Below are 27,161 nucleotides of genomic sequence, written 5' to 3' on the forward strand. Positions count from 1 at the left end.
ATTATGTTGATTGTTATTTTACTGCTTGTATTTTTATGATTTGCTTGTGATCTGCTTTAAGGTGTCTTTTGAAAGGCACCTATAAGTAAAAGGTATTATTATTATTACAATTGTAGAACATTTATATTAGCATATATATATATATATATATATATATATATATATATATATATATATATATATATATATATATATATATTGGCTAGCTTATTCTCTGTTTTCAAATGTCATTTAAAAAATGTTAATTATATTTGAAAAAATATATGCCTATATATAAACCTCTTCATGAGCGTCGTCATGACATCCTGTTTTAAACAATCCATCAGCATTCTATTAAAGCTCTTTGGTTTACTCAGTTCTCTCTCAGACGCGCAATGTTGTACTTGACCAAGGTAAGTTCAACACCGACAGTACGACTGGAGCCACACCAATTTCACAAAGTCTGCTTTGTGAAGCTTCACTTGTGCCCATCTGTGTGTAGTTCTCTGCAGTTTGTGTAGTTCTTTGCAAGAAACATTCCAGGTATTCGGCATGGACAGGCATCTAGATTGTTCGTACACTCCCTAAGGTGAGGCGGCCCATGCACGCTTTGGCAGGGTGCTACACGGGACTTTGAAAACCCTCAGGGAAACACAGCAGGCCGGTATTAGGACCTGCTGCAAGGGTTATGGTGGGTGGGAGCAGTGCAGTCCAGTTCTTACTATTTTAAACTATACTTTTTTTTAAATTGTTTTGTTACAAACATATCCTTATTTCTCTACAGACTACTGAAAAAGGTCCTCATTTAAAGAGTTTCTTATTCTTTATAGAATGTCATATGAGAAAAGAACAAAATGTATATGGCTATGAAGACCCCATTTCTGAAAGGTCAATTCTTATACTATATACTTATCTCATATGAAACCTTCTAGGTTTTGGAGAAATAGGATGTTATTACACTTTACACTTTCTAAAGAAACATTTATAAGCAGAAGAAAATGCTTATTTCTCATATGGGACATCCCATTTTCAAACCTGTTCAACATTTTACATGTAGAAAAAAGATTCAATAGTAACATGAGGGTTTCCAGAGGCTTAATAAAGTTTAACAAAACTTTAAGAACAAGACTGTTCTATCATTGGAAGGGGGCACAATACATTAATACTTATCCAAATTTTCTCCAAATGGAAGCAGAGTGAGTTGTATTAGCCACACTTTGAATGTTAGTAAATTAAATTTTGTACCAGTCTCCATAACTTTCATTTCCTTTTACAGGTAAATAAATAAACAAACATAATAAATGCATTATTGTGTGTAAATAGCATTTAATTGCTTCATCTCACCGACAAATATTTGTCCTGAAAACGTGTTTTAATAAAAAACTAATTTATCTTGTTTAGCTATTTCTATTGGAAAACTATGATAATTTGATGAATTTCAGCTCTGAATTAATACAATTTTAACTTAGAAATTAAGACTATTGTAAGACCCAAAGAAACCCTGTATATTTGAGCAAGAATAACACACACACACACACACACACACACACACACACACACACACACACACACACACACACAATATAAACCTAAAAATAACTTTATTTTACACATACTACATTACAAATTTACAATTCATAAAACAACATTAAATATGCATAAGACAAATTAATTTTATTTACAAATTTAGTTTTTCAGTGGGCCTGAGGACAGGTGACTCTGGTGTGTCCTGGCTCATGACATATTCCACAGGTCCTCTGCCTTTTGGCAGTGGGAGGCTTGACTGAGGTAGTACTGGCCTTTTTGTTCCCAGATGGTTTACCACCATTTCCTCCAGAAAACGCTGTGGCTGAAAAAAGTGATAGAAAAAAAATAATAATTAAATTTTTTTTAATTGAATATAGAAATATTGATATCTCTCCCAACAGAAATATTTGAAAAAAAATATATAGAAATGAGGACATTCTCATGCTCTATTCTGTCACAAAAAGTGGCACATTGCAGCACAGTTAAAGCCAAAAAACATACTATACATTTATTACACTGTATAGCTACATCAAACCAAATGACTGATAAAACAGAAGTCTCACTAAGGAAAGTTATTTAATCAAAAATGCAATAATATTACACATATTATATCATAAAATATTATTACAATTTAAAATAAATGTTTTCTAACTAGCTAGATTTTTTATTCATTTAATTATCCCAGTCTCCAGTAATATTATACATTTTTTATCATCATTTTCAATCACTTTTTTTTACCAAAAGTATAAATCTACTTTAACAAATCTTACCCCAAACATCTGCATTTTATTAATACTTTCTAGTTGAGTAGACCCTTTTCTGTTGAAATGTTTAGTGCAGTGACTATTACTGAAATCTGAATGGCAGTTTGAAAGAAACTATAGTTTTTGGTTTGGTCATGCAAATTACAGTACAGATAATGAGTAATGAGTTGTCGGTAATGTTGCTGTTATTGTACAGATTTAGTTCTGTAAATAATACTTAACCACAGACAATGTCAATAAAATTCAAAAGAGAGATCAACATTTAAAATAAAAACTAAATAAAACAGAAGCTACAGGCAACTGAATAAACAGATATATGTTATATGTGTATGTTTGAGAATTGTTGACAACTGGTTAGAATAAAAAAATAGTTTCATTCATTTTCCTTCGTCTTAGTCCTTTTATTTATCAGGGGTTGCCACAGCAGAATGAACCGGCAACTATTCAGGTATATGCTTTACACAGTGGATGCCCTTCCAGCAGCAACCCAGCACTGGGAAACGCCCATAAACACACACATGCACTCTTACACTATACGTCTTTGAACTGTGGGGGAAACCGTAGCACCCGGAGGAAACCCACGCCAAGACAGCGAGGACAAGCAAACTCCACACGGAAATGCCAACTGGCCCAACCGGGACTCAAATCAGTGACCTTCTCCCTCATTGTAAGGTGACAATGCTACCCACTGACCAACCATGCCGCCAAAATGCTTTAATTTGTTCTAATTGAAATTCAGGGGTTATTCAATCAAAAATGTTTCTTAGCACAACAGCACTGCGGTTGTCCCAAGACAACTGACCTTTTCCCAAACCTATTCCCCTCCATCAATACTGTCCCATCATAATAAACAGAAAATTTGCAACAAATATTTCTTTAATGTTCTGTAGATTGGTATTGGCACCTTTTTCATTTTAAGCAAAATAAAAACAACTAAATGATCTAAACTACATTTTATTTTTACATTTAGATTATTGTACTTTACAGAATAAAACAAAAACATGCACAAACAGAACTTTAAACCATAAATTTAATATCTACATATATTTTCCAACAAAACGAGTCAACATACCTGGTGCCACATTTTCATTGGCCCACTGGAAGAAGCCACACTGCTGATCTCGTGGTTTCCCGCAGGTGTGAAACATTCTGCCCTTGTTCGGCCCTTCCTTCATGACAGTCCTGGTGACTGAAGGCTCATTACAGTTACACATAGTTTCCCCTTCATCGCCTCCAGACCCTCTGTGGTTCTGCCTCTGCTGTGAGACATTCCCAAACCCATTGGAAGGCCTGGGAGGCTGGACGTTTTGACTTAAAGGCCCTCTGTTTCTTTCAGGCACCCCCTGTTCAGGTGGCTGATCGGCCCACAGGAAGAACTTGCAGTCTCCTGTGTTACACTTGTAAAACTGACGCCCTTGATTGGGACCCTCTTTGCGCACGGTGAGAAGTAAGGCGTCCTGACCACAGTTACACACAATGGCACCGCCCTGAGTTGAAGGTGGAGGTTGCAGACCAGGATCAGCTCGAGGTCTGGGTGCTGGAGGTCTAATGTTCTCTACCCTGGATGGAGGAGGTGCCGAGCTGGTTCTATGAATGTGGTGTTGACTGGATCTGGAGCTGTTATTGGCCTGAGGGGCAGATTCTGCATCACGTCCTCTGAGATATTTCAAGTTTAAAACCTCTCTGAGAGTGTCATCACATCCTCCGATGCATCCAACAAATTCAAGAGGCATCATGGGTGGCAAACTTCCCCTCTTGAATTTAAACTTCAGCCTGTCAAAGATAAAACCAGAATCAGCATCGAAAATTATATGCTTAAATTACAGTTTGGCGATTAATTTAATTGAAATCGCAAACACAATTGAACAAAGCTGTGATTTCATGCACATCTTCTCAAAGAAGCATGGTGTGATTGTAGTAAATCTCATCTGAAGGCCAGAGGGCGCTCTTGCAGAAACCCACCAACCTGTCCATACACATGAGGAAACTCAAGAAATGTCCCAGGAAAAATATTGGTAGCTAAACACAAGATTTAACTGCTTCCATTGTTTCAGCAGCGTGACTAATAAACACGACTATGTAATAGTCTTACAGAAGGATTTTTTTCAAACACTCAACTGTACTTACAACATGAGTTAGAAGTAAAATGTTACTATATCCTCCTGAGACCCCGCCCGTTGACTTGTGTCCTCTGTGGTGGACATTTAGTTTCTTGTGTCCTCTGTGGTGGACATTTAGTTTCTTGTGTCCTCTGTGGTGGACATTTAGTTTTCATTAATTTTCTTAGATTTTTTTTAGTTACTCTGTCAAATCCAGTTGTACTGTTCAGAGTACATCCTTTCTAGTGATATGTCATTTGATTGGCTGGCATGCTAGGAACTGCTTCTTAGACTGCATCCAAAATGGCTGGCATACAAACAAGCACATTTTATGGAAAGAAGAGAGGTATGTAAAATTTTGCTTTTTAAATGTTTTTCTACTATTATTATTACATATATATACATAGACATATATACATATATATTATTTTATTATTATATGTTTTTATATATATATTTGTTTATTAAAGTGTCAGGAACAATACATTTAGCTTTCAAAGCTGTTAACTTGTTTGTGTTTCAAAATATCATCCTTTTTTTAAATATCCACTATAGTGGACACCAGGACCATCTTAATGTAATTAATGACTGCATGTTGTAGGGGGCAGAACTGAAGCAGAGAGGATTCTTTATAAAATAGTTGAAGGACAGGCACGTGCAGACATAGGGCTCAACCTGTGCAGTGCACATGCCCTTTTAAGTCTTGGATAGAAAGCACCCTTCCAAAATGATCTGTAGTATTAATTCATTTAAACCGATTCTCTTTAAACCTATTTACTCTGCTTTGTAAACTCTGCTCCATCTAAACACACATGCTGGAGGGTTACTAGAACCGGTTTTACTGTGTTGTATAAATGTATTAAATGGCACCTATGGTGAAAAATCTACTTTTAAAGCTGTTTGCACATACATGTGTGTAAGTATAGTGTATATACTGTCATATTGGGGTGAAATAAACACACCCAGTCCTTTTTTCTCAAATTTAACAACATAAAAACGGTGGACCAATTGGAGCGGTTTTCAGATCGACCTCAACTTGACGTAGGAGTGCGCCCACCAATATTGACTGACAGCTGCGCGCATTAATATGTCTCCGTAGTAACGCATATAATCATATCAACAAGACAGGACGAGCGCAAAGCAACCGGGAATAAAAGGTCTGTTCAGTTCGCTAGGATCATCAATCATCATCAAATGTGATCAAGAGTGAGTTTTACAAGTTTAACAAGTTTTAAAACGTGTGCACGTGTGTACTGAAGTACAGCAATTCACTTCAGATTCACTTTATCAGCACAGCCGCGTCTCTCTCTCTCTCTGTGTGTGTCCCAGTGCAAAAAACAGCAACAACCTTTTCCCAGTCTCTAATACAGACACTTCAAACAGCTATAATAAATACTCTGATGGGTGCTTTGAGCTGAAACTTTACAGACACATTCTGGGGACACAAAAGACTTATATTAAATATGAAAAAAGGGGTAACCTATGTGCCCTTTAATACGGCTTAGAAAAAAATATTAATGAAATGCTATAAATATACAATCCTACATTTATTTTCCTTCAGATTAGTCCCTTTATTTATCAGGGGTCGCCACAGCGAAATGAACAGCCAACTTATCCAGCATATGCCCTTCCAGCTGCAACCCAGTACTGGAAAACATCCCCACACTCATTCACACTCATACACTACGGACAATTTAGCTTATTCAATTCACCTATACCGCATGTTTCCAGTTTACAGTGGGGTAAACTAGAGCACTCGGAGAAAACCCATGCCAACATGGGGAGAACATCCAAACTCCACATAGAAATGCCAATTGAACCAGCTGGGACTCTTGCTGTGAGATGACAGCGCTAACCACCGAGCCACCATGTTGCCTCGAAATATACAACTGGAAATTTCATTCATTCATTTTCTTTTTTGGCTTAGTCCTTTTATTAATCTGGAGTCGCCACAGCGGAATGAACCACCAACTTATCCAGCACATGTTTTATGCAGCGGATGCCCTTCCAGCGGCAACCCATCACTGGGAAACATCCATAAACACTCATACACTACAGCCAATTTAGCTCATTCAATTCACCAAACATGAAAACTCCTCATAGAAATGCCAATTGACCCAGCTGAGGCTCAAACCAGCGACCTTCTTGTAGGGAGGCAATCGTGCTACTAAATGCGCCCCTGTGACACCCCAATTAGAAATTTTTTTTATAATAGTTATTTCACAAATTAAAGTTAACATATAAAACCGTTCAGTAAAAGTTTTACCATACAGTAAGACAATTCAGGTTTTTGATGCAAGTCTCTTATCTCTTCTAGATTTGTTGGATCAAAATAGTAGATTGTAATATTCTGAAATAATACTGTCACCATACTGAAATGTCTAACTGCGATACGATATCTTGAAAAAAATTGAGCAAAGTCGGTATCGCTACCAACCAAAAGCAAGATATTATCGTTTTATATATTCCAAAATCGATACTTATCCAAATATGAATATTTTTGACAACACTATTGTGCAATATTATAACTATAAAACAATTGTTATTTCATTGAATACGTTTTTAAAATGTAATGGATTTCTATGATGTTAAAGATGAATTTTCACCATTATTCCTCCAGTCTTCAGCATCACATGACCTTACAGAAAATACTCAAAGATGCTGATTAGCATGTTATACTAAAAACATTTGTGCTGCTCAAAATATTAAACATTTTTATACATTTTGGGGAATTAATTATAACATTTTATTTAAATGTCCTATTGCTTTTTTCTTCATCACTAACATTATTAATTCCCTTTGTTATTATATAAAGTCCCTTTGTTAATCAGGGGTCGCCACAGCAGAATGAAACACCAACTTATCCAGCATTTGTTTTACGCAGTGGATGCCCTTCCAGCCGCAACCCATCAGTGGGAAACACCCATACACACTCATTCACTACGGCAAATTTAGTTTATTCAATTCGCCTATACCGCATGTCTTTGGACTTGTGGGGGAAACCGGAGCACCCAGAGGAAACCCACGCGAACATGGGGAGAGCATGCAAACTCCACACAGAAATGCCAACTGACCCAGCTGAGGCTCGAATCAGCGACCTTAAAAAATATAAAAATAATTACAAAGCAACATATGAGCCACAATTCTTACATATGAACCGGATGTGGACGGCAAGTTGGACAGATGCTCTCGTCTCTGCTGACTTCCAGGACAGTGTCAGGAAACCACACGGCTGCTTTACACGCTGGATATCCCAAGCATGAAAGAAGCATCCTGGAGTAAAAACACAGAAGAGGCACAACATTAGTAAATACACTACATTCCATTTGAGATCAGTTGTTAAATGAACACATGATGTCATCTCACCCTGTGCTGTCTTTCTTCTTCTTCAGCACCATGTCTCGGTTACACTGAGGACACTTTCGCACAGGTAATGGTATCTCCAACTCGACTTGCTCCTGTTCTGCAATCTCCTGAGCCGGACCCAGATAATTGGACAAAGCCTCATCTAATCTGGAGACATTAAGACACCAATTAAAATCAATGTAAATCTGCATGTAGAAATGTAAGTGCAAGTATAGTTGAAACTAACAAAAGCAAATCTGATGACTGCAGTGTAACTAATGTAGAAATAAAAGACTCACTTCTTTGCCTTCCTCACAGACTCGATGAAAACGGCTTTGTATTTTGCCACATGATAACTGAGGACAGATGCTTTATTCTTCCGGCCCTCTGACACAAGTTTAAGGTCTGCCTCCAGCTCAGCTCTCAGGTCTGGTTTAGACATCTCGTATCCCATAGAATTATATCCTGAAACAATAAACTGACATAAATTACTGATATTAAGCAATTATTTGAAGGTTTCATTGCTGAAAGCTTCTCAGAATGAACTTGTGTGATTTAAGTTTAAAAACATTTTTAAAAATTAGTTTGAGGTTTGAGACAGCATGTCAATGTGGCAAATGATCCTGAATTCGTTATAAGGGAGCTTCAACTGTGATAATAGTGTATGTGCAGGCTCAAACTCATACATAAGTGGACAAACAGCATCAACTAAAGTGCGCATTTTTGTCAAAACTTACATCTTTATACAACAGAAAGCTCCAGACCTGGGGCCTCATGTATCAACGCTGCGTATGCACAAAAACTTTGCGTACGCCAGGTTTCACGCTCAGAATCGCTCACGTTTGGATTTACTAACAATGAACTGAACGTGGGAATGTGCGCAGCTTCACGGCAGCTTTTCTGACAGACATTTTTTGTGCGTGTCTGTTTTATTTCCATTGGCGACTCCTAGAGGCAGTTGTGTTAAATTCCTCTCTACAAAGTGTCTGAGCCTTGCAATGGCAGCTGTATGAGACGGGTTCAGCAGGTATATAAGGTTTCCATACCATACGTTTGACCAGCTAAACATTAAAGCACAATTTGCAGCAGTCGCCTGTTTTTCCAATGTAATTTGAGCGATCTACCGCACGCACATCGCTATAAAGACACTATCTGAAGATGAATTTGCATGCGTGAATAAGAAACATTTCCATTCAATATATGTGCAAATAAAATATGATGCTTATTGATATGAACTTATTGATGATTCCTACTTGTCTTTCTCGTGTTAAATAGTTGGCAAAATCTGATATGTAGCGGGGGAAAAAACAAGAAAGAGTTCATCAGACGCTGGATTCGAGCCGAGTTCATGCTCGAATGTATCAATTCATGATCACATGCGTCTTACGAGTAGCGCCACTGAGACTGTTAAGCGTCCTGCAACATTTTACAGATATAAACCACACTATTTCTTTTTTTTTATGCACTCAATGCGATGTTCAGACCCAACTGTGTTGACTGCATCAGCTAAACTCTCCCACTCTATTTTTTTCTTTTGTTGTTAATTCCGGAGAACAAACTTGCAAATAACACTGCTTTTCTCCGGTCTACCTCCGAAAGCAGCACCTCCAATTCACATTCTGTTCAAAGTTTCTCTTTTTGATTGCTTTTGACATTGCTTTTTCGTTGGGTTTTGCCATTAGCATAGTCATTAGCATATTCATACGGGGGAGGAGGCAGGGAGGGGTTTTGTGCTCGTGCATGTTGCGCTCAGTTTCACGTTCATTCAGATGTACAAAAGAATATGCATGAGATTCGGCGTACGCAGTGTTTCATACATCTGAATTTTTTTCTGCGTACGCACATTTACAGCTACGCAAGTACGCAATGTTTTAGTAAGATTTCCACGCAAGTCTTCGTACATGAGGCCCCAGGGGTTCCCAAACTTTTCAGCCTGCAACCCCCAAAATAACAATGCCAGTGACTCATGACTAGGGCCAGACAGAATCTGTGGACATTTTTTGATATTTCTGCACATTGTGTTAAAAATCTGCGGATTTATGCGGAATGATTTTGGGAGTATCATAACTAAAACCTTAATATATGAAATAAAAGTAATACCTTTTTAACTTTTATTTAATGTTTACAATGCAAATCCAATTAGATCCACTTTTTTTGGTAAACAAAGCAAGTTTCTCATATAACATCTCTACTAAAAGACAGAAAATATGATTTTACAAACTGTATTGTAAAAAAAAATCATATGAATATTTTCATATTAGTCAATAATAACACTGATATTAATATAAAAACTGAATAAATATAAATTTACACACATTTACACAAGTAAATAAACAGAATCAATGATGGGCTAAAAATCTGTAGAAATCTGCTGAATTCTGCGCGCACATATTCCATGTAGGCCTACTCATGAGTCATGATCCCCAATATCATCTGAGGTGAATATAAATAGAGAAACCTTGCATGCAACGGTGCACACATACCAATAGCCCAGAGTCTATTCTTCGATTATTATCTTTTTTTAATGTATGCGAGTGCTATTAACGTGCCAGAAAGCTTAATCTGGTACCACAAAATCAATCTGCTTCATCTGACGCTAATGCTGTGTATTTAATGTAATGTAACCACCCTAACGGGTCGCAATCAAATAGAAAAAAAAAATTAAAAGGCTGTTACTATAAAATACTATTTTTAACTTAAGAAGTTTATGAATAAAATATGGTAATTCTAATGGTTTCATAAAATTAATTAGATTATTGGAAATCACCTAGCGACCCCTCCCTTCATTGTCCCTGACCCCCACTTTTTGGAACCACTGCTCTAGACTGTCATAGTTTGTAATCATTTTCTTTAATAGATCAATTGTTTTCTTTATACGACCTCAATATATCATCAGGAGAACCATGTAGGCTATTATTTTTTTATTTTGCCTGTATGTTTATTTGATTTAATTTTTTTTTTCTAACAAAATATCATACATAAAATATTATTAACAAATAATACATTTCAACATGGTCGAAAATGGAGTGGGATGAAGCACAAGCTAGTTTAGTTACATTTTGTGAAAGAGTCACCTACATCTTGGATGGCATAAGACTAAGTAAATTAATGCCAAATTTTCATTTTTGACTGAACCATCCATTAAAGCATCGATAGAATGCATTGATTCAATGTTAAATTTTTTTCTGATATCTAAACAGAATAGATGTTCCAGAAATGGTCCATTACAGGTCAATTTCAAACATTAGGTATTGGCCCAAATATCATATGGTTGATTTTGACCATATTTGGAAGGGTTGTGTATATTAATGTGCTTTGCTCTGATGCTTCCAGCAGTTCATGTCTCGGTCACACACAAACACACATGCAGACACAAAGACCGTGATGTACTCTGAAAACAACACATGCAAGATGCCTTTTACTTAAGTGGTAGAGAAGTTCATTTTAGCTAGAAGGAATGAGCTTTCTTTAATTTGTTGCTGATTAACATTGTGAATGACACAGTAAGAGCTAAGTGAAATGAAACAATGCATAAATCTGCCTTTATAACTTATATTCAGCAGTCTACTTGGGTTTGTTTAGACAAAATAGATGTAAAATTTCAGAATAATATAAGTTTAGACAAACTAAGCATAAATTTCTCTTCGTAATCTCACTAGAAAAGTTGTGGCCAATCAAACGCTGCCTGGGGGCGTGCATATTAATGATCCCATGTGGATCACCAGAGTTTGTTTTTTGTTCAGATGGTTTTGTTTTGCGTTTACCAAGTTTTTTCACTCAAAAGATTTACATGACACAAATGAAACCATGATTGAGGCTGACAGTATGTCATTCCTATGTATTGAACTCGTTTTAATCAGCTATCCGTAGATATATCTTGATTTGTATTCTATGGCACCTTTAATATACCAATGATGTGTTACCTTCAACGAGACCCATGCCGAGCTCTCCGGGAAGGAACCTCTGGTCTGCCGTCAGCCCCACATACATGCGACTCTTAATGGTCTCAATGTGTTCAGCATGTGTTGCATCGGTACCTGCAGTAACAACCCAAGTTGAATGCTACATAACTAGCTCTTCTTTAAAAACCATGTAAAATATTCAAGGTAACGAAGCTTGACTGATAGTTTTCAGTACCAATGCCATGTTTCTCCATGAGTGATATCAAATCTGCCTCTGTCAGAAGCTGTGGTGGACTGGTCTGTCCTTCCACCATCTCAATCGCTGTGGGCTGGAATGTGGTGTTAGGGCTGTATGATGGAATCACCTGTGCAAAAGGTAAACGAATAAATCATTAAGCCCACAATATACATCAAAGCAAACTGAAGAATAAACTGGTGTAACATTTAGAGTTTCAAACCAAACTAAAATGAATAATTGCAGAAAGGTTTTCTCCAACTGATCAATATCTTTAAACTAACGTTGGCCAGTGTTGATTATCTACTGTAATAGAAAAGAATAGCTCTGAGGCTCCAATTTTTTTAATCTTCTCCAGTTCTTTTCATTGGTTCAGTCCATCAATGTCAGATTTACAAAAGTAAAAACATAAATGAACTGGAGAGTTTTTTTCTTCTTCTATGGATTTCAATTGTTAATTTTTTTCCAGCACTTTCCAGAATTTCTTTTTGCGTTCTGCAGAAGAAAGGGTTAAGAACAGGGGTGCTCAAACTCTGTCCTGGAGGGCTGTTGTCCTGCAGAGTTTAGTTCCAACCCCAATCAGACACATCTGAACCAGCTAATCAAGCTCTTTCTAGGTATACTAGAAACGTCCAGGCAGGTGTATTGAAAGACGTTGGAGCTAAAATATGCTGGACACTGACCCTTCAGGACCGATTCTGGGCACCCCTGGTTTAGAACTATTTGAGTGCAACTAAATGGTGAGGATATTCATTTTTGGGTGAACTATACTATATCTAAATGAACAATATCTAAAGTGCTGCATAGTAATGAGATGTGACTTGATCAGATGATTTCCAAACAAATGTTTCTTGTCATTTTTGTTGTTTATTGTGTTTGTAGAAGAAAAAAACACACTGTTCCCATTAGTATTGGGATATTCACAAACATTTATACTGTTGTATGTTATATACTCATGCACCACAAAAAAATTAAGCAAAAAGTTTACTATAAAAATACAGCGCCCTTGTTAAGAAAACAAAAACTTAATACTTTTACTTATAAAGTATGATATGAACAGTATTGACCTTATTGTACCACTTGTCATAAGGGTACACTTCCAGATAATTGCGAGCGATGATCGTCAGTCCGCTAGCAGAGAATCTCTCTTCCGCTATATCAATTTCGACTGTGACCTCTTGACCCTGAGCATCTTTGGAGCAACAGGCCAGGAAGTGACGTACAATGAACTCATAAAGTCTCTTTTCATTTCCCTATTTAAAAAAAAGAAAAAAATATTATTAAAAATCACTGCAATAGGTGTCAATTCCTAGCAAACTGCAGCTTCATTTGTAGAGAGATCTTTGAATTTATTGCCATATCAGCTTCTCTGGTTATTCCATGGCAAAACCAGATAAAATTGATTCATTTCACAAATACACTTACAAATAAGTTTTATAAATATCACTTTTCTAAAATAATAAAAACAATAAGAAAAAATCATCAACTGCAATAAAAAATACATATGATAAAAATCTTTTATGATATCAAGTACATATGATAAAATCTCAAACGTTTTTTAAGGAGTACTGTTGATAAAAATTGTGCTTCGATTTAGGGCTGCTGCACAATATTGGAAAAATTTCACATTGCGTTATTTTGTTTTGGTGCGATATATATTGCAATATAAATCTAATTTCACCAAATGATTTGAATAGCTCTATTTGGAAAGATTTCAATAATTCAGTTCAACAGGTGATCTCCATATAAAACGGTGACGCAGTGGGTAGCACAGTCACCTCACAGCACGAAGGTCGCTGGTTCCAGCCTCGGCTGGGTCAGTTGGCATATTCTGATGTGGGTTCCTCTGGATGCTCCGGTTTCCCCCACAAGTCCAAAGACATGCGCTACACATGAACTGGGAGAACTAAAATTGTCATTATTGTATCTGTGTGATTGAGAGTGAATGGGTTTCCCAGTGATAGGTTGCAGCTGAAAGGGCATCCGCTGCGCAAAATATAGTGATGGTGAAATTAAGCTTTATGAACCAGTGAACCGTTCAACTCAATTGTAAAAATCAGAAAAAAAGGTTTGTTACTCGAAGCTTTCCAAATCAGATCTCAATGAGGACCTCTGTTGGTTAAAGTGTGGGAATGCACTGCGTTGCTAAAATGTCAAATGTTCACAACTGACAATCTCATTTACGTAGTAATACAACAATAATATAAACAAATTACCCAGTTACTGTAGTTTTTGTACATATAAGGTATATCGCATTACACCACCAATGACTGTTGTACAATCCAGGGTATTCATATGTATTAACATTTATCTATTTCAACCAATCCTACACACACACTCTCATTCCGAGCCAGGACCGAACCAGCGATTCCTGCATGGGAGGCGAATGCTCCAAGGAGGATGCTATGAGAGTGAGACTTTTTTGCTGTCCTCGGTTACACACTATACTACAATATGCAGTGGCATTCTTTAAAAATAGTTGTAAAAAATACATTAATACACTTTAATATAGTTCAAAAGCTTTTAACTATAAATTACTATAGCATTTTAGTTGAATTACTGGTGCGTGGGATCGGTGCAGTGCTTTAAAACAGTAAAAATGTATGTAATTGATGCCTAATGTCTCGCTGTACACTTTACTAACCCACGAGAGTTTAATCTTTGAATTAAAATTTTAAGCAGTAGGTATAAGCAAAAATGAAGCTACGAACGTCACTGATCACATGATTATGGCTAAACGAATCAAGCTCCGGTACACTGCTTCACTGTGACATGTATCTTTTTTTAATACATGCTTCGAAGCCACGGTGCACAACGTCACATCACTAGTAAAACATATGCTGGATAGGTTGGCGGTTCATTCCGCTGTGGAGACCCTTGATAAATAAAGGGACTAAGCCGAAAAGAAAATGAACAAATAAATATGAGAGAGAAAAAATAAAAGTTAAACAAACAGTGCAATGGCTTTTCTGTGGACTAATCAAATACAAACATTTAACGATCAAACAATATAACATGCTCATCGATGTTTTAAAAAAATTGGTTATAATATCTTTATATTTTAATCTTTATAAATAATCTATTTCAGCTAGATTGATTCGACTATTGCGGATACACACACATAGCGAAGTCGATGTTCAAACGATATATTGTTCAGCCCTTCTTCTTTTGTAATGTTCTAAAGAAAAAGGATGTTCACCTGTAAACCGTTGGTGTATTTGGTGGGGTGAATGGGGGGATGGGCCTGATCTGATTTGTTTCCGTTTCGAGGAGTGGGCCCACCGCTTTCCAAAATACGCTGGGCAAAATTTCCCCATTCTTGGTCCTGTGTCTGTTGCTCAACCAGACGGGTAAGGTTCAGGTTCTGTGGAAACATGTTGGTCTCCGTGCGAGGATAACTGATAAAACTGCAGGGAAACAGACAAGCTGATTTGTGACGGGGCTTATCATGCAGACCACAAAAGAGTTGATGAAATAGCCACTAACATACCCTTGAGTATACAGCTTTTCTGCAATCTTCATGGTTTCTTTGGCACTTATCCTCAATTTTCTGGAGGCCAGTTTTTCAAGTTCCTGAAGAAGATTACAAAAAGTTAACGAAAACATATTACAAGCAAGAATTAAGGCATTTTGCATTGTTGTGATCATACAAATGTAATAATAGTTGTTATAAATGTTGTTGTTTTTTTCTTTCCAGTTTAAAAAAATCCTACAAAAATTATCATGATTTCCACCAAAATAATAAGCAGCAAAACTTTTCCCACCATACATAACAAGATATGCTTCTTGTTTGAATTAGCATTTTAGTATGGTTTCTGAAGGATCATGTGACACTGAAGAATGAAGCAATGGCTCATTTTAATATGTCACGGCAGTGAGTACACGTTTTTTTCTTCTTCAATTTTCAATTACTTTTCATGTAGTAAATCTTTCAAGACTACATGTTTTGAATAAAGGAATAAAGGATACATGTTTTGAATAACTTACCACAGTGTCCAGTGGTAAAGGTCGCCATTTGCTTTTTGGTTTACTTGTTACAGATATAACTTTCGCCATGGGTTCCTAAACAAATACAGAAACTTCATTTGTAATGACTCAAAAATGAATTTCTTTACAATTAATGAAAAAACTACTCAAAAGCTATGTTGTTTATAAAAATACAATTCAGCACTGACCTCCATGCACATCTGATACAGCACAAGGCATGCGGTGTGATTGAACAGTCGATGTCTTTTCCAGTTGAATTCCACTGACTCCTCTTCATTAGGTTCATGGACAACTAAAAACAGATTTTCTTTTACATGAAGCATATAGTAATGCATTTAAACTCCACATTATTTATTTCTGCAGCTAGAGGATGCATATCCATATTAAAAAGCCATTTGATGATGCTGTGACTGAGTTACATCCTATGGGACTCCTGCAGAAATCATATACTGGATGTATTCAAAGTATTCAAAACTGATTTTCATGGTATTATGAAGCAGAGTAAGGCTGAAAGCTGTGAAAGAGAGTAGCAGAGCTTTTATTATGACACAGTTGACCGCTTTCAGTTCTTCCTGTCGAGATTGTGAGGAGAAAAAGTAGCCCTGTTTTATCATAATAAATCAGGGTATATACAGAGAGTCTCCATACATATGAAGACCTCATCGACCACTCTAGGTTTCAACTGGTAACACTGGCGGCATTTTAGCTTGCAGTGTATTCACTAAATTCTGATTGTAAGAAACTAATCCTAAACTAAAACAGGTGGCGCCTCCTATAACAGCAAGAATAATGGGGTCACCTTGGTTACTGCAGTAAACAAAGCAGCTTGACATCAAATCTAACCAGATTTTATCCATTTCATAAACTACATAACATCCCAATATTCACAGATTAACTTCAAGCAAGCTTTAGCATACAACTATACATTGTATAATCAAATATACAAAATGTAATACCTTGCAAAATAGCATTTAAGGCTTTTTAATACCCTGCGGATACCCTGTAACCATTTTAAGGTTCTGTCATAATGCTGTTCTGTACAGTCTAATAATACCCACAACATATTAAAGCATATTTGGTGTTTCCTAGTTTTCTATAAAACCAAACTGAAAACTTGAGGCTGTATGACATCATTAGCATGGTGACGCAGGACAAAGTCCATGCCACGAGCTAAAATTGCTTTTTTTCTTTTTTAAATATTTCCCAAATGATGTTTAACACAGCCAGGAAATTTGCACAGTATGTCTAATAATATTTTTTCTTCTGACGAAAGTCTTATTTGTTTTATTTCCACTAGAATAAACGCAATTTTTTAAAATTTGTAAACACCATTTTAAGGTCAAAATTATTAGCTCATTTAAAGGGTCACGAAACACCAAAACACATTTTTTGAGCTGTTGACAGTCATATATGTGTCCCACACTGCTAAAAACACTATTAGGACACATATATCTCACTAAAAAGTGAAGATTGGCAGTTTTTGCGTTATTTCGAGCAAATTCGTACTTCCGGTTTGAAACGAATTTTTGTAGCTGCGTCACGGCCATGAGATCATAGTGTGTATTCCAGCATGTAGACTGGGTGACTGTACCTGGGTGTACCGTATTACGTCTCAGAGTGTGCTGCATTAATGCATGAGTAAGACTTGGTTCAAACCAATCAGCGCGCTCTATTGTGCAACTTCATTAACATTCATTAATGTTACAGTGTAGACGGCGTCACGGCAGAGACGCCACATTGTGTTGGCAAAACAAACGTGAAGTGTTGCTTTCCTAATTTGCTGAAGTGAAGTTTGTTTTCATTTTCTCTGTGAGAGCGCAGCTGGAATCACGCATGGATTACAGTGTATGCGACGTGCGACAACAATAACTTACGTGTCTAAAGGTACATTGTTTACCCGAGAGCTTTTCTCTGCTGCAAATGGAGATCCGGATTCGCTTCTCTTCTCCTCTAAATAAAGACGCGGTTCTAGATATATATCTACACAATATGTTTTTTTTTTTTTTATAAATTAAAGTTTTTTTTTGTATATGTTTTTTTGTTTTAATAAATATTTTACATATTGTGCCATCAAATGTTAGGTGAGCAAATTACTAGTACCTTTGATTTTGAAGAATGTTTCAGGGATGAAGGCTTGAATGGCTTTAAATCGTTCTACCACAAAGCCAAGAGTGGGGAACTGACAGCTGCCATAACTGATGAGCTGATCAGAGAGAGATTCTGGGAATATCTTCTGCAGGCGCAAAGTCTGGAATCTGGTAAACGATGCCCCTGAAGAAGCATAATATAGACATGTTAAACAGATTATCTTATCTAGAAAGTACTTGTGTCATCTGATATAGTGAAATGCTCACCAATGCGAAGATCTAGCTCCTGTCTCACGTCGACCGCATCGCTAACATTGATATCAGGCTCCGTGAGGGTCTCACAGGCTCTCCTAATGGAGTTTGGGGTGATCTCAGAGAACCGTGCACGGAAGACCTGGATGTTTGGCTTCACTTAATTAAAAGATATAACAAGTTTAGGGAATTATTCAACTGATTATACATACTGTCAGTGTTTAACTGTTGTTAGTGGGGTAGTACACCCAAAAATGAAAGTTCTGTCATCATTTACTCAATATTTACATGTTTTTAAACCTTTATAAGTTTCTTTTATCTGTGGAACACAAAAGAAGATATTTTGAAGAAAGCTGAAAACCTGTAACCATTGACTTCCATAGTATCTGCTACTATGGAAGTCAATGGTTACAGGTTTTCAGTTTTCTTCAAAATATCTTCTTTTGTGTTCCACAGAAGAATGAAACTCATAAAGGTTTGGGACCACTAAAGAAAATAGTAAATACTAAATAGTGAGTAATTTTCTCTTTTAATGTTGTTTCAAAACTTTTCTGACATTTAAAATGATTTTTTGAAGAATTCTGGTAACAAATCAGCTTCAGGTTCCACTGTACTCCACAATACAGACAAAAACAAAACACAATGGAGGTCAGTCTTATCTTTCACTAATTTGTTATCGACATTCTTCAAAGTATCTTCTTTTTGTGTTGCGTACAAGTTGTTAAATTATCCTTTAATAACAAAAAACAGAAACAGCACAAAAAAAAAAAGTCTTTACTTACCTGCTTTGCAGACATCAATGATCTCGAAGCCGATATTCTCTCCTTCCCTGTCACAATCAGTCCAAACAATCAGAGCTTGACACTGCCTCACCTCTCTCTCCAAAGTCCTCTAGATTGTGTGTAAATACAACATTTTGGTAAAAAAAACCAACAACCTCACATTGTAAAATTATACATATATTTTGAATGACTGGAAATGAGTACCTTAATCGGTATAAAGTTCTCAGGGCAGTACTTTTCCACCTCAGCATCAAACAATAGGACTGGACTACAACTATGCCTGTGAAGCACAGTTGAAGTCAGAATTATTAGCCCACCCCCCCCCCCTTAATTTTTTCCCCAATTTCAGTTTAACAGAGAGAATTTTTCAGCACATTTCTAATCATAATAGTTTTAATAACTCATCTCTAAAAACTGATTTATTTTATCTTTGCCATGATGACAGTAAATAAAATTTGACTAGATATTTATCAAGACACTTCTATACAGCTTAAAATGACATTTAAAGGCTTAACTAAGTTAATTGGGTTAACTAGGCAGGTTAGGGTAATTAGGCAAGTTATTGTATAACGATGGTTTGTTTTGTAGACTATCGAAAAAAAATAAAGCTTAAAGGGGCTAATAATTTTTTTTTTTACCTTAAAATGGTTTTTAAAACAATAATAACTGCTTTTAATCTAGTGGAAATAAAACAAATAAGACTTTCTGCGGAAGACAAAAATTATCAGACAAACTGAGAAAATCTCTGCTTTGTTAAACATCATTTGGGAAATATTTAAAAAAGAAAACAAAATCAAAGAGGGGCTAATAATTCTGACTTTAACTGTATATAAAACTTACCATTTCTGAAAAGGAGCTTTGAATTCAAGAGCCAAGAGATGCCCTGATACTGACGTCATGTTTACAGTAACATTCTGTGAAACAGAAATAAAATACACAAAAGATTTAAGTACATTTAATATTTTGCATGACCTTCTTGATGCTTCTGGTTTATTCAAATATTGTTCAGACTTTCTCCTAACATATTCACTGTAGTGTACTCATTTTTGCCAACGATATTAAGTGATTTGGTTATATACAGTTTTGCTTGCCACTGACTAAGCTAATGTAAATCCAATAAGCCAGTTTTGCACAATTTTCTCATTGCACATCATCCCATTGAAAGTACACCTTCTGAGAAATCTGACAGGGTGTCGGACTCATTTATGCTCTATGTTTAAATTAATGGTCTAAGCTGTTATATAATCTAAATCACAGTTAATTCAGATAAATCCTAATCAGAGTAAAACATTTTATTCTGTCAACTACTGGTGACATTTCTTCCGAATATTAAATAAAACTGTCATCATTCACAGTATTTTTCTTTGCACAAAACAACAAATATGCGTCATGTTTTCTGACATGTCTATATTCATTTTTAGACAAGTTAGTAAGTGATTAATCGTAAAAATGACTTACTTGGCCGAACAGGTTGTATTCATACTCATATATTTTGTTGTAAACAGAGCAGCCTTCTCTCTGTCAAGAAAACAAGATTCATTATGACCATGATGAACAAAATAAATCCAAATAGCAGCACAACAGTGAGCACTCACTCTTCTGGATCTGCCATTTGACATGATCTCTGCTATGCCTTTAGCTGCATCGTTTTTCTCGGCCACACACAGCACTTTCTTAATCTGAGTGCGTCTTATCATGCTTACAGATATATGTCTATAAAATCGACTGTTGACAGTTTTTCTTAGTGCCCTAAACAAAACGTTCATAACTGTGACCTAACGGCGCATGATCACGGTGCACTCCGGACATTACATCAAATGAACAGCGTCCAAACTAGCATAAAAACACTAACAACTTGGTCGTTAACTGAAATAAAAACATTTGAACCCAATCGGAAAGTAAATCTGTAAAACTGTGATCACAACGAAGGTAACAACACTAAAAACTTCCAATTTCGGCGCCTGACGGAAATTGTCGTAAAAATACCGTAAAGCAATGTGTCAGAAAGATGTACTGTGTACTTTACATTCGAAACATTTCAGAATCAAATATAAAACCAAATAATAAATTTACAGATAGATAATGAACAATAAACTTGTCATACGATACGAATAATTTAAGTTCTTCCCTCGAAAAAACGCGCAAAACACATCATAACAAATGCATCGGCTGTATCTCAAAACACTTGTAGATACCTATCTAGACAGCACATTTAGGCTCACGAGCGCCTACCCAGTCCGCTGACTGGAAATGCTAGTAAGCTAGCAAGCTCACTGTGTTTTGAAACGCCACCACTTCCTCATCAGGACAGTCACATGGGGAGGTTACGATCGTTTAAATATGGCTGCTGTTAGAGGATGTCAGTTTATTGAGCAGCTGGATTACAGTCTAACAGCGCTGTTTTCGCTGACATATATTATGTAGTCGCCCGAATATAAAGCGGTTTATATAGGCGGTGGCCATTGATGGATGCGTCGGATGTATGGCAGGTGACGTCAAAGGTCTGTCATTCTGGCGAGCATCGCCTTCATCTCATGTTCAGCAGATCGTGATCTGGCTCAGTGGACTTAAACAGCCCTGCTGTATACGGTGAGAGCCCTCGAATGAATGATTTTGACTTCAAAACGATGTTCTTGTGAAATATCATGTCTTCATCAGTGGAATCGTGTCTTCATCAGTGGATATATTAACACCTGAAAGGTATTTCTGCTGATGTTTCTCTATAAACTCAGAGAACATGATTGGCTCACCAGATGTGGTGGCTTTTACCAAAGAAGATGACTTTGGGGACTCATTCTCAGATCCGTTGTCACTTCCAGATGAGTTTTCGGTGCCTTTGTTTACTCATGCTGCCAATGCAAATCCATGGACGAAGACATCCTATGCGAAATTCTCGAAAGATTTCATTCTCATCTCTGAATTCTCAGAGCAGGTGGGTCCACAGCCTTTACTCACCATTCCCAGTGACCCCAAGGTGTGTGGGACGTTTGACCTTAACTATTTCTCGCTTCGCATCATGTCTGTGGACTACCAGGCGTCTTTTGTCGGTCATCCTCCTGGGAGTAACTACCCAAAGCTTAATTTTGTGGAGGACTCAAAAGTGGTTCTGGGTGACTCCAAGGAAGGTGCATTCGCCTACGTCCATCACCTGACGCTGTATGATTTGGAGGCTCGAGGATTTGTACGGCCCTTCTGTATGGCCTACATTTCTGCAGACGAGAGGAAGATCATGCAGCAGTTCCAGGAGCTGTCATCGGAGTTTTCCAAGGCCTCAGAATGTCTGAAATCAGGAAATAGGAAAGCTTTCGCAAACGAGCTGGAAAAGAAACTAAAAGACCTGGAGTACACCAGATCAGTGTTGCACAAAGAGACGGAGCTGCAGAAAATGAACAATGGCTGTTACTCCACACAAGCCATCGAGAAGGCGAATGAATTAGCAAATGTGGAGAAGTCCATCTATGAGCACAAAGATCTGCTGAGACAAATCACATCCTATCCTTCCAGGAGAAAGAGAGATGTGGATTTTGTACAGTGTGAGGCAGAGAAACCTCCTGTAATGGACGAGACGCTAAAGGACACTAATCCTTCTGACAGTGCAGAAAACACAGTAGAAACAGAAAGTAGAAAGTCTTCTTACACACCGCAGCTCATCAAGGCCAAATCTGCAAAGTGTTTTGATAAACGCTTGAAAACGCTGGAGGAGCTCTGCGACACTAGCTTTTTCCTCCAAACTCTAGAGCAGCTAAACGCAGTGGAGAAGTCCTTCCGAGGAGATCTGTGCTTCATTTACACCAGCCAGATCGACAGGGCTCTTGTGAGCAAACAAAGAGTTACTAGTTTTCTCTTCGAAGCCGAACACGACTGGGAGGACGGAGGAGCCTCAAAGAACTTCAGTATTCCTTCCAACAACCCAACAATCCCCATCCTGAACTTTTCCGGCGAGCCGCTGAGTCTGGACTCCTACACAACCTGCATAGACGTAGACCACCTTAAGCCAGGTGTGGAGTCTGGGGAAGGTCCACCTGAGTCCAGCACATCAGACATCACACAGGAAACCTCTGAAGCCGCTGACACTGAGACCAAAGGCAGTTTTAGTAGCGACAAGAGTATAGAGGCTCTAGGAAGTGTTAGTCCTTCCAGTCTACAAACAAATTTCTTTGATGGCCTTGAAAGGAGAAGCAAGATATCCATTCCGTCCTATTCTGACAATGCATCTAGCTCTATTGCTGTCCCACATAGGAGATCTGATGGGAATCTAGTCCAGATGGATGCAGCTTGCTGTATTGGACAGGATGGTTTTATTTTTGAGGATCCTTTACCTGAGCTTGCTCAGGAGTGTTGCGGCGACACCGTGGTCAACCAAGAGCCTCTGTCTCTTCTTCATGGAGATCCTGCCTTACAGATGGACTACATTTTGGAAGAGAGCCCCAACATGGGATTGACTTTTTCTGAACTCAACACTAGCGTTCTCTCTGAGGAGGTGGCAAAAATTAACATCGAGGATGTATTTGATCGCACCAGCTTCATGAGCATCTCTACCAGCTCCGACCGAGCCGTGTCTCCTTTCACCTACGGCAGTGCGTTGACCGTAAAGCAGAAGAAGAAAGCTGGTCACAGCGCCCTTCGCTTCATCAGGCAATACCCCTTTGCTCAGCAAGCCATTTCCTGCCTTCTGAGTGGCCGAACACTTGTTATTCTGGGAGTTGATGAGGGTACAGTGAGGAAGCTGGTGAACGCTTTATTCATTTTTGTGCCAAATCTGGGAAAGTATGGTGAAACGGTCCAGCCATGGCTCTCAACGCCATTTCAGCTTACAGACCTGCAGAGATGGAAACTTATTGGATTGCAGAGGTAAAATGACTGTAGTTAGGTTTATGACCCTGTCAAATTGTCTTGTTGTGATTTAATTGCTGAAGCTTTTATCAGGGTATACTGTATTATCACAATATTGACCTGCAAAAAAGGATTACTTTAACAAGAATATCGACAAAATATACTTTGTGTGTTGCTTTATTGTAGATAAATATTCACCAAATTACATTGCAAAAAGGTTATAAAGTACTATAGGTAAAACTCCTTTACAATTAGGTCTTAGTAAAGGTTAGTGGATTTAAATCAAGTTTATTATACAACAGAATTTTGTTAGTTATTAACTCCATTTAATAAAACAATTACACGTTGTAGAAAGATAATAAAATCACAAATACAATTTTAACATGTCATTATGCATTAACTGAAAATATCAAAATCTTCTGTCAGTATTCAGCCTGTAGTAGACAATAATTACGTGAATAATTTGAAATGTTTTACATTAAAGTGTTTAAAATATTAAGGTAAAAAATAAGGCAAACAAATGCATTTGTCAGCGTTATGAACACCACTGAAAATACAATGTAAATCCTCTTAAATTTTAAATCATAAATATTTACTGTATTATTTTTTCAAGTGCCCACAAAATCAATATTGTACATTTTCATTATCCTGATACATTGAATATTGAATTTCAGCATACATCTACCTGTAGTCGATCAATGTGTAGGGCTGCACAATATTGTAAAACTCTGACATTGTGATATAAGTTTTGCAGCAATATATATTGCGATTATGAATATAATTAAACCAGATGACTTGAATAGCTCTATTTGGAAAGATCTCATTCATTCAGATCGACTGGGGTGTTCTGTCATAGCTTTAAAATCAGTTTGCAGGCAATGCTTTAAATCATTGACAAAAAGTGCAGCGTCTGATTTATTGTATTTCCAATTCTTATTTATTTATTTTTATTACAGAGCTGTCTCTCCGGCTGGATCCAGCATCCTCCACTCTTTGAATCGATACAGCCGTTACATAAGCATTTTGGACTGTGACAACAAAACCCTCCGGTGTCCGCCATACAAGGGAACACTAATAAGCCACTTGGCAGACCACAGGACTCAGATCAAACGTGGCAGCACCTACTTCCTCCACATTCAGGGTATGTTGACTCAGCTTACAGCCAAGGCCTTCCTTTATACATTCTGCCATCACATTCACCTTCCCATGGACATCAACGACCAGGGCTCGGTAACATCGCGCAGGACTAATTTCTTGTTGCAGCTCGGCTACACTGTGGAGGAAAGTAAAATCATCCAGTACCTGAGTGAGCTCATCAAGCAGCATTACATTCACGGGTCCGCCAAAGTGGGCAACCCGTCTTTTTCTTTTAATTACACCACCAGCTATTTGTATAAGATCTGAATGTGTCCGCTGTATGTTCGACATTACGTTTCCCAATCCTGTTCCTAAAGGCACACCAACAGTACACATTTTCAACCTAATTAAACACGCCTAAATCAACTCATCAGAACATTAGAGGACTCCAAAACCTGAAGTTAATGGGTCAAATAAGGGAGACTGTAAAATATGTACTGTTGATATGCCTCCAGGAAAAGGGTTGGGAAATGCTGAATTAAAGAGATAGTTCGGCAAAAACTGAAAGTTCGGTCTCTTCGCTTGTTCCAAACCTGGTTGAGTTTCTTCTGTTCACAAATGAAGACATTTTAAAGCAGGAAACCATTAAATTTCATCATTTATGTTTTTCCTATAATGGAGGTCAATGGTTACCAGTTTTCAGCATTCTTCACAATACCTTCTTTTGTTTAAATAACTAAAACTTCATAAAGGTTTGGAATCACTACAGTAGACAGTGCGTAAACATTTTTGGCTGAACTATTTTTTAATCCAGATAAAAATCAGGAGACCAAATGTATTGAATGTAATCGCTTGCATTTTGTTTGGTTTTTTTGTGTGCATATTTCTAAGGCATTCCAGGAAGCAGCAGGTTGAGCGTTTGGTGTTACAAAAGTGGTCTTGACTGTTTGTTTAGTCTAGTAGAGATTTCATATTTCGATATATTACCAAATCGTTTGAAAGAGAGGAAATAGGCTCCTCTTGTGGTTTAAAAACCACAGATTCAGCAAGTAGACTCATTTCGAAAGAGGCCATTATTTAAGCATGTAGTTTCCATTCACAGCTACCCCGGAAAAAAGAAACAGCAGGAGGATCTCTAATCGTGATTTAATTGATCTGCTCCTGGGGGCTTATTTAATATTTAATACTTGCCTTTACAAGGAGTGTGACCGACGGTGCATGGAAATCACAAGCATAATTGTGACAACACTAAACCTGCTTTACCTTCACCCAACAGCCTTTATTAAACACATTAGCATCATATGTATTAATATGAGTATAGAAATGGGTCAGTAATTTAGTTGTTTTGATACTTGTGTTCTTGATTTGAGAAATCGTTAATGTGCTAATATTAATATAGGGGAAAAACTTGCTAAGTAATCGTTTTTTCTGCCCTTTCCATCTTTTTTTTATAATAATAATAATAAAAAGATTGAAGATATTACACAAACAAAAATGAAGCCAACTGCCCTCTGTGTTTTAATGTAATCGTGTGATACAGTGAATGAATGTACTGCATGTCAAGATTGTGAAGAACTGTTACACGACCTCCTGCATGTTTGAAGAACACAAATGTGATGACGAATAAGATGGCACTTCCATAGTATCTCGAGTGTTGTACTGGTCAGACTTTTTAGATATATTTAAAAGGGTTATAAACCGCTGTCTTAAGTTGTGTACAAGCATGGATAACTGTGAGGATGTGACATGAACGAGAATGGTGGTTGTCGTCGAAACCCATCGTCTGTAATTGTTATTCCAACTACTGCATGTCCGCAGTCGTAGTCCAAAATTACAGATCTGAACTGCCACCGCTGTGTTTCCGATGCAAGTGTGTTTTAATATGGAGTTGTTTTGGCTACCCAGTAATTATCGGCCTTCGTAACGATTTGTAAGTCAGATTTTTCAGCATCTAATTGTGGAGTCTGTTGAATGTAAATCGAGAATAAGCCATACCATTATGTGCACATTATCTTCTAAGAAGGTTTCCTCGAACAAATCTTATTTGCTCTGTAAATCATGCTTTGCTACTTTTCTCCAGTCTGTTTCGAGTCCGTGTTGTGAGCTTGTCTGGGATGAGGTGTAATCTTCATGCTCTGGTATTTATGTCTAGTAAATTTTGAGGGTCATCTAAGTTGCTTCCCACTGTGAAAATACTCTGCCTTCAATTTCATTAAATTATTTATGATTTTGCTCATTGCGTTATATGTCTCTTATGTTTGGGTGGAAACATCCTTTCCTTTATTACATGGT

General features: G+C 37.2%; 2 protein-coding genes across 2 annotated transcripts; one reads left to right on the forward strand and one right to left on the reverse strand.

The window, feature by feature from the left end:
* Positions 1-1,563: 1,563 nt before the first annotated feature.
* top3a (DNA topoisomerase III alpha) lies at positions 1,564-20,925 on the reverse strand. The gene is made up of 19 exons (XM_683603.10): positions 20,555-20,925; positions 20,418-20,477; positions 19,800-19,873; positions 19,164-19,239; positions 18,960-19,068; positions 18,193-18,336; positions 17,939-18,109; positions 16,027-16,130; positions 15,839-15,913; positions 15,342-15,424; positions 15,051-15,258; positions 12,919-13,104; positions 11,852-11,981; positions 11,638-11,751; positions 8,014-8,179; positions 7,736-7,882; positions 7,520-7,642; positions 3,343-4,043; positions 1,564-1,828 (listed from the first exon to the last, which is right to left on the reverse strand). The coding sequence occupies exons 1-19, from the start codon at positions 20,723-20,725 to the stop codon at positions 1,674-1,676; spliced, it is 2,997 nt and encodes a 998-aa protein (XP_688695.4). The 5' UTR covers positions 20,726-20,925; the 3' UTR covers positions 1,564-1,673.
* A 511-nt stretch (positions 20,926-21,436) lies between these two features.
* smcr8a (Smith-Magenis syndrome chromosome region, candidate 8a) lies at positions 21,437-27,102 on the forward strand. Its single transcript, NM_001353855.1, has 2 exons — positions 21,437-23,810; positions 24,749-27,102. The coding sequence occupies exons 1-2, from the start codon at positions 21,697-21,699 to the stop codon at positions 25,194-25,196; spliced, it is 2,562 nt and encodes an 853-aa protein (NP_001340784.1). The 5' UTR covers positions 21,437-21,696; the 3' UTR covers positions 25,197-27,102.
* The last annotated feature ends 59 nt before the right edge of the window (positions 27,103-27,161 follow it).

This window comes from Danio rerio, chromosome 3 (genome assembly GCF_049306965.1).
Source record: "Danio rerio strain Tuebingen ecotype United States chromosome 3, GRCz12tu, whole genome shotgun sequence".
Lineage (NCBI taxonomy): Eukaryota > Metazoa > Chordata > Actinopteri > Cypriniformes > Danionidae > Danio > Danio rerio.

Coding starts and splice junctions, on each gene's coding strand:
- smcr8a (NM_001353855.1), top strand. CDS start 21,697: ATGATTGGCTCACCAGATGTGGTGGCTTTTACCAAAGAAGATGACTTT. Junction 23,811..24,748: donor AAACTTATTGGATTGCAGAG/GTAAAATGACTG, acceptor TTTTTATTACAG/AGCTGTCTCTCCGGCTGGAT.
- top3a (XM_683603.10), bottom strand. CDS start 20,725: ATGAACGTTTTGTTTAGGGCACTAAGAAAAACTGTCAACAGTCGATTT. Junction 4,044..7,519: donor CGTCCACATCCGGTTCATAT/GTAAGAATTGTG, acceptor TATCTTTGACAG/GCTGAAGTTTAAATTCAAGA. Junction 1,829..3,342: donor CAATGAAAATGTGGCACCAG/GTATGTTGACTC, acceptor CACTTTTTTCAG/CCACAGCGTTTTCTGGAGGA.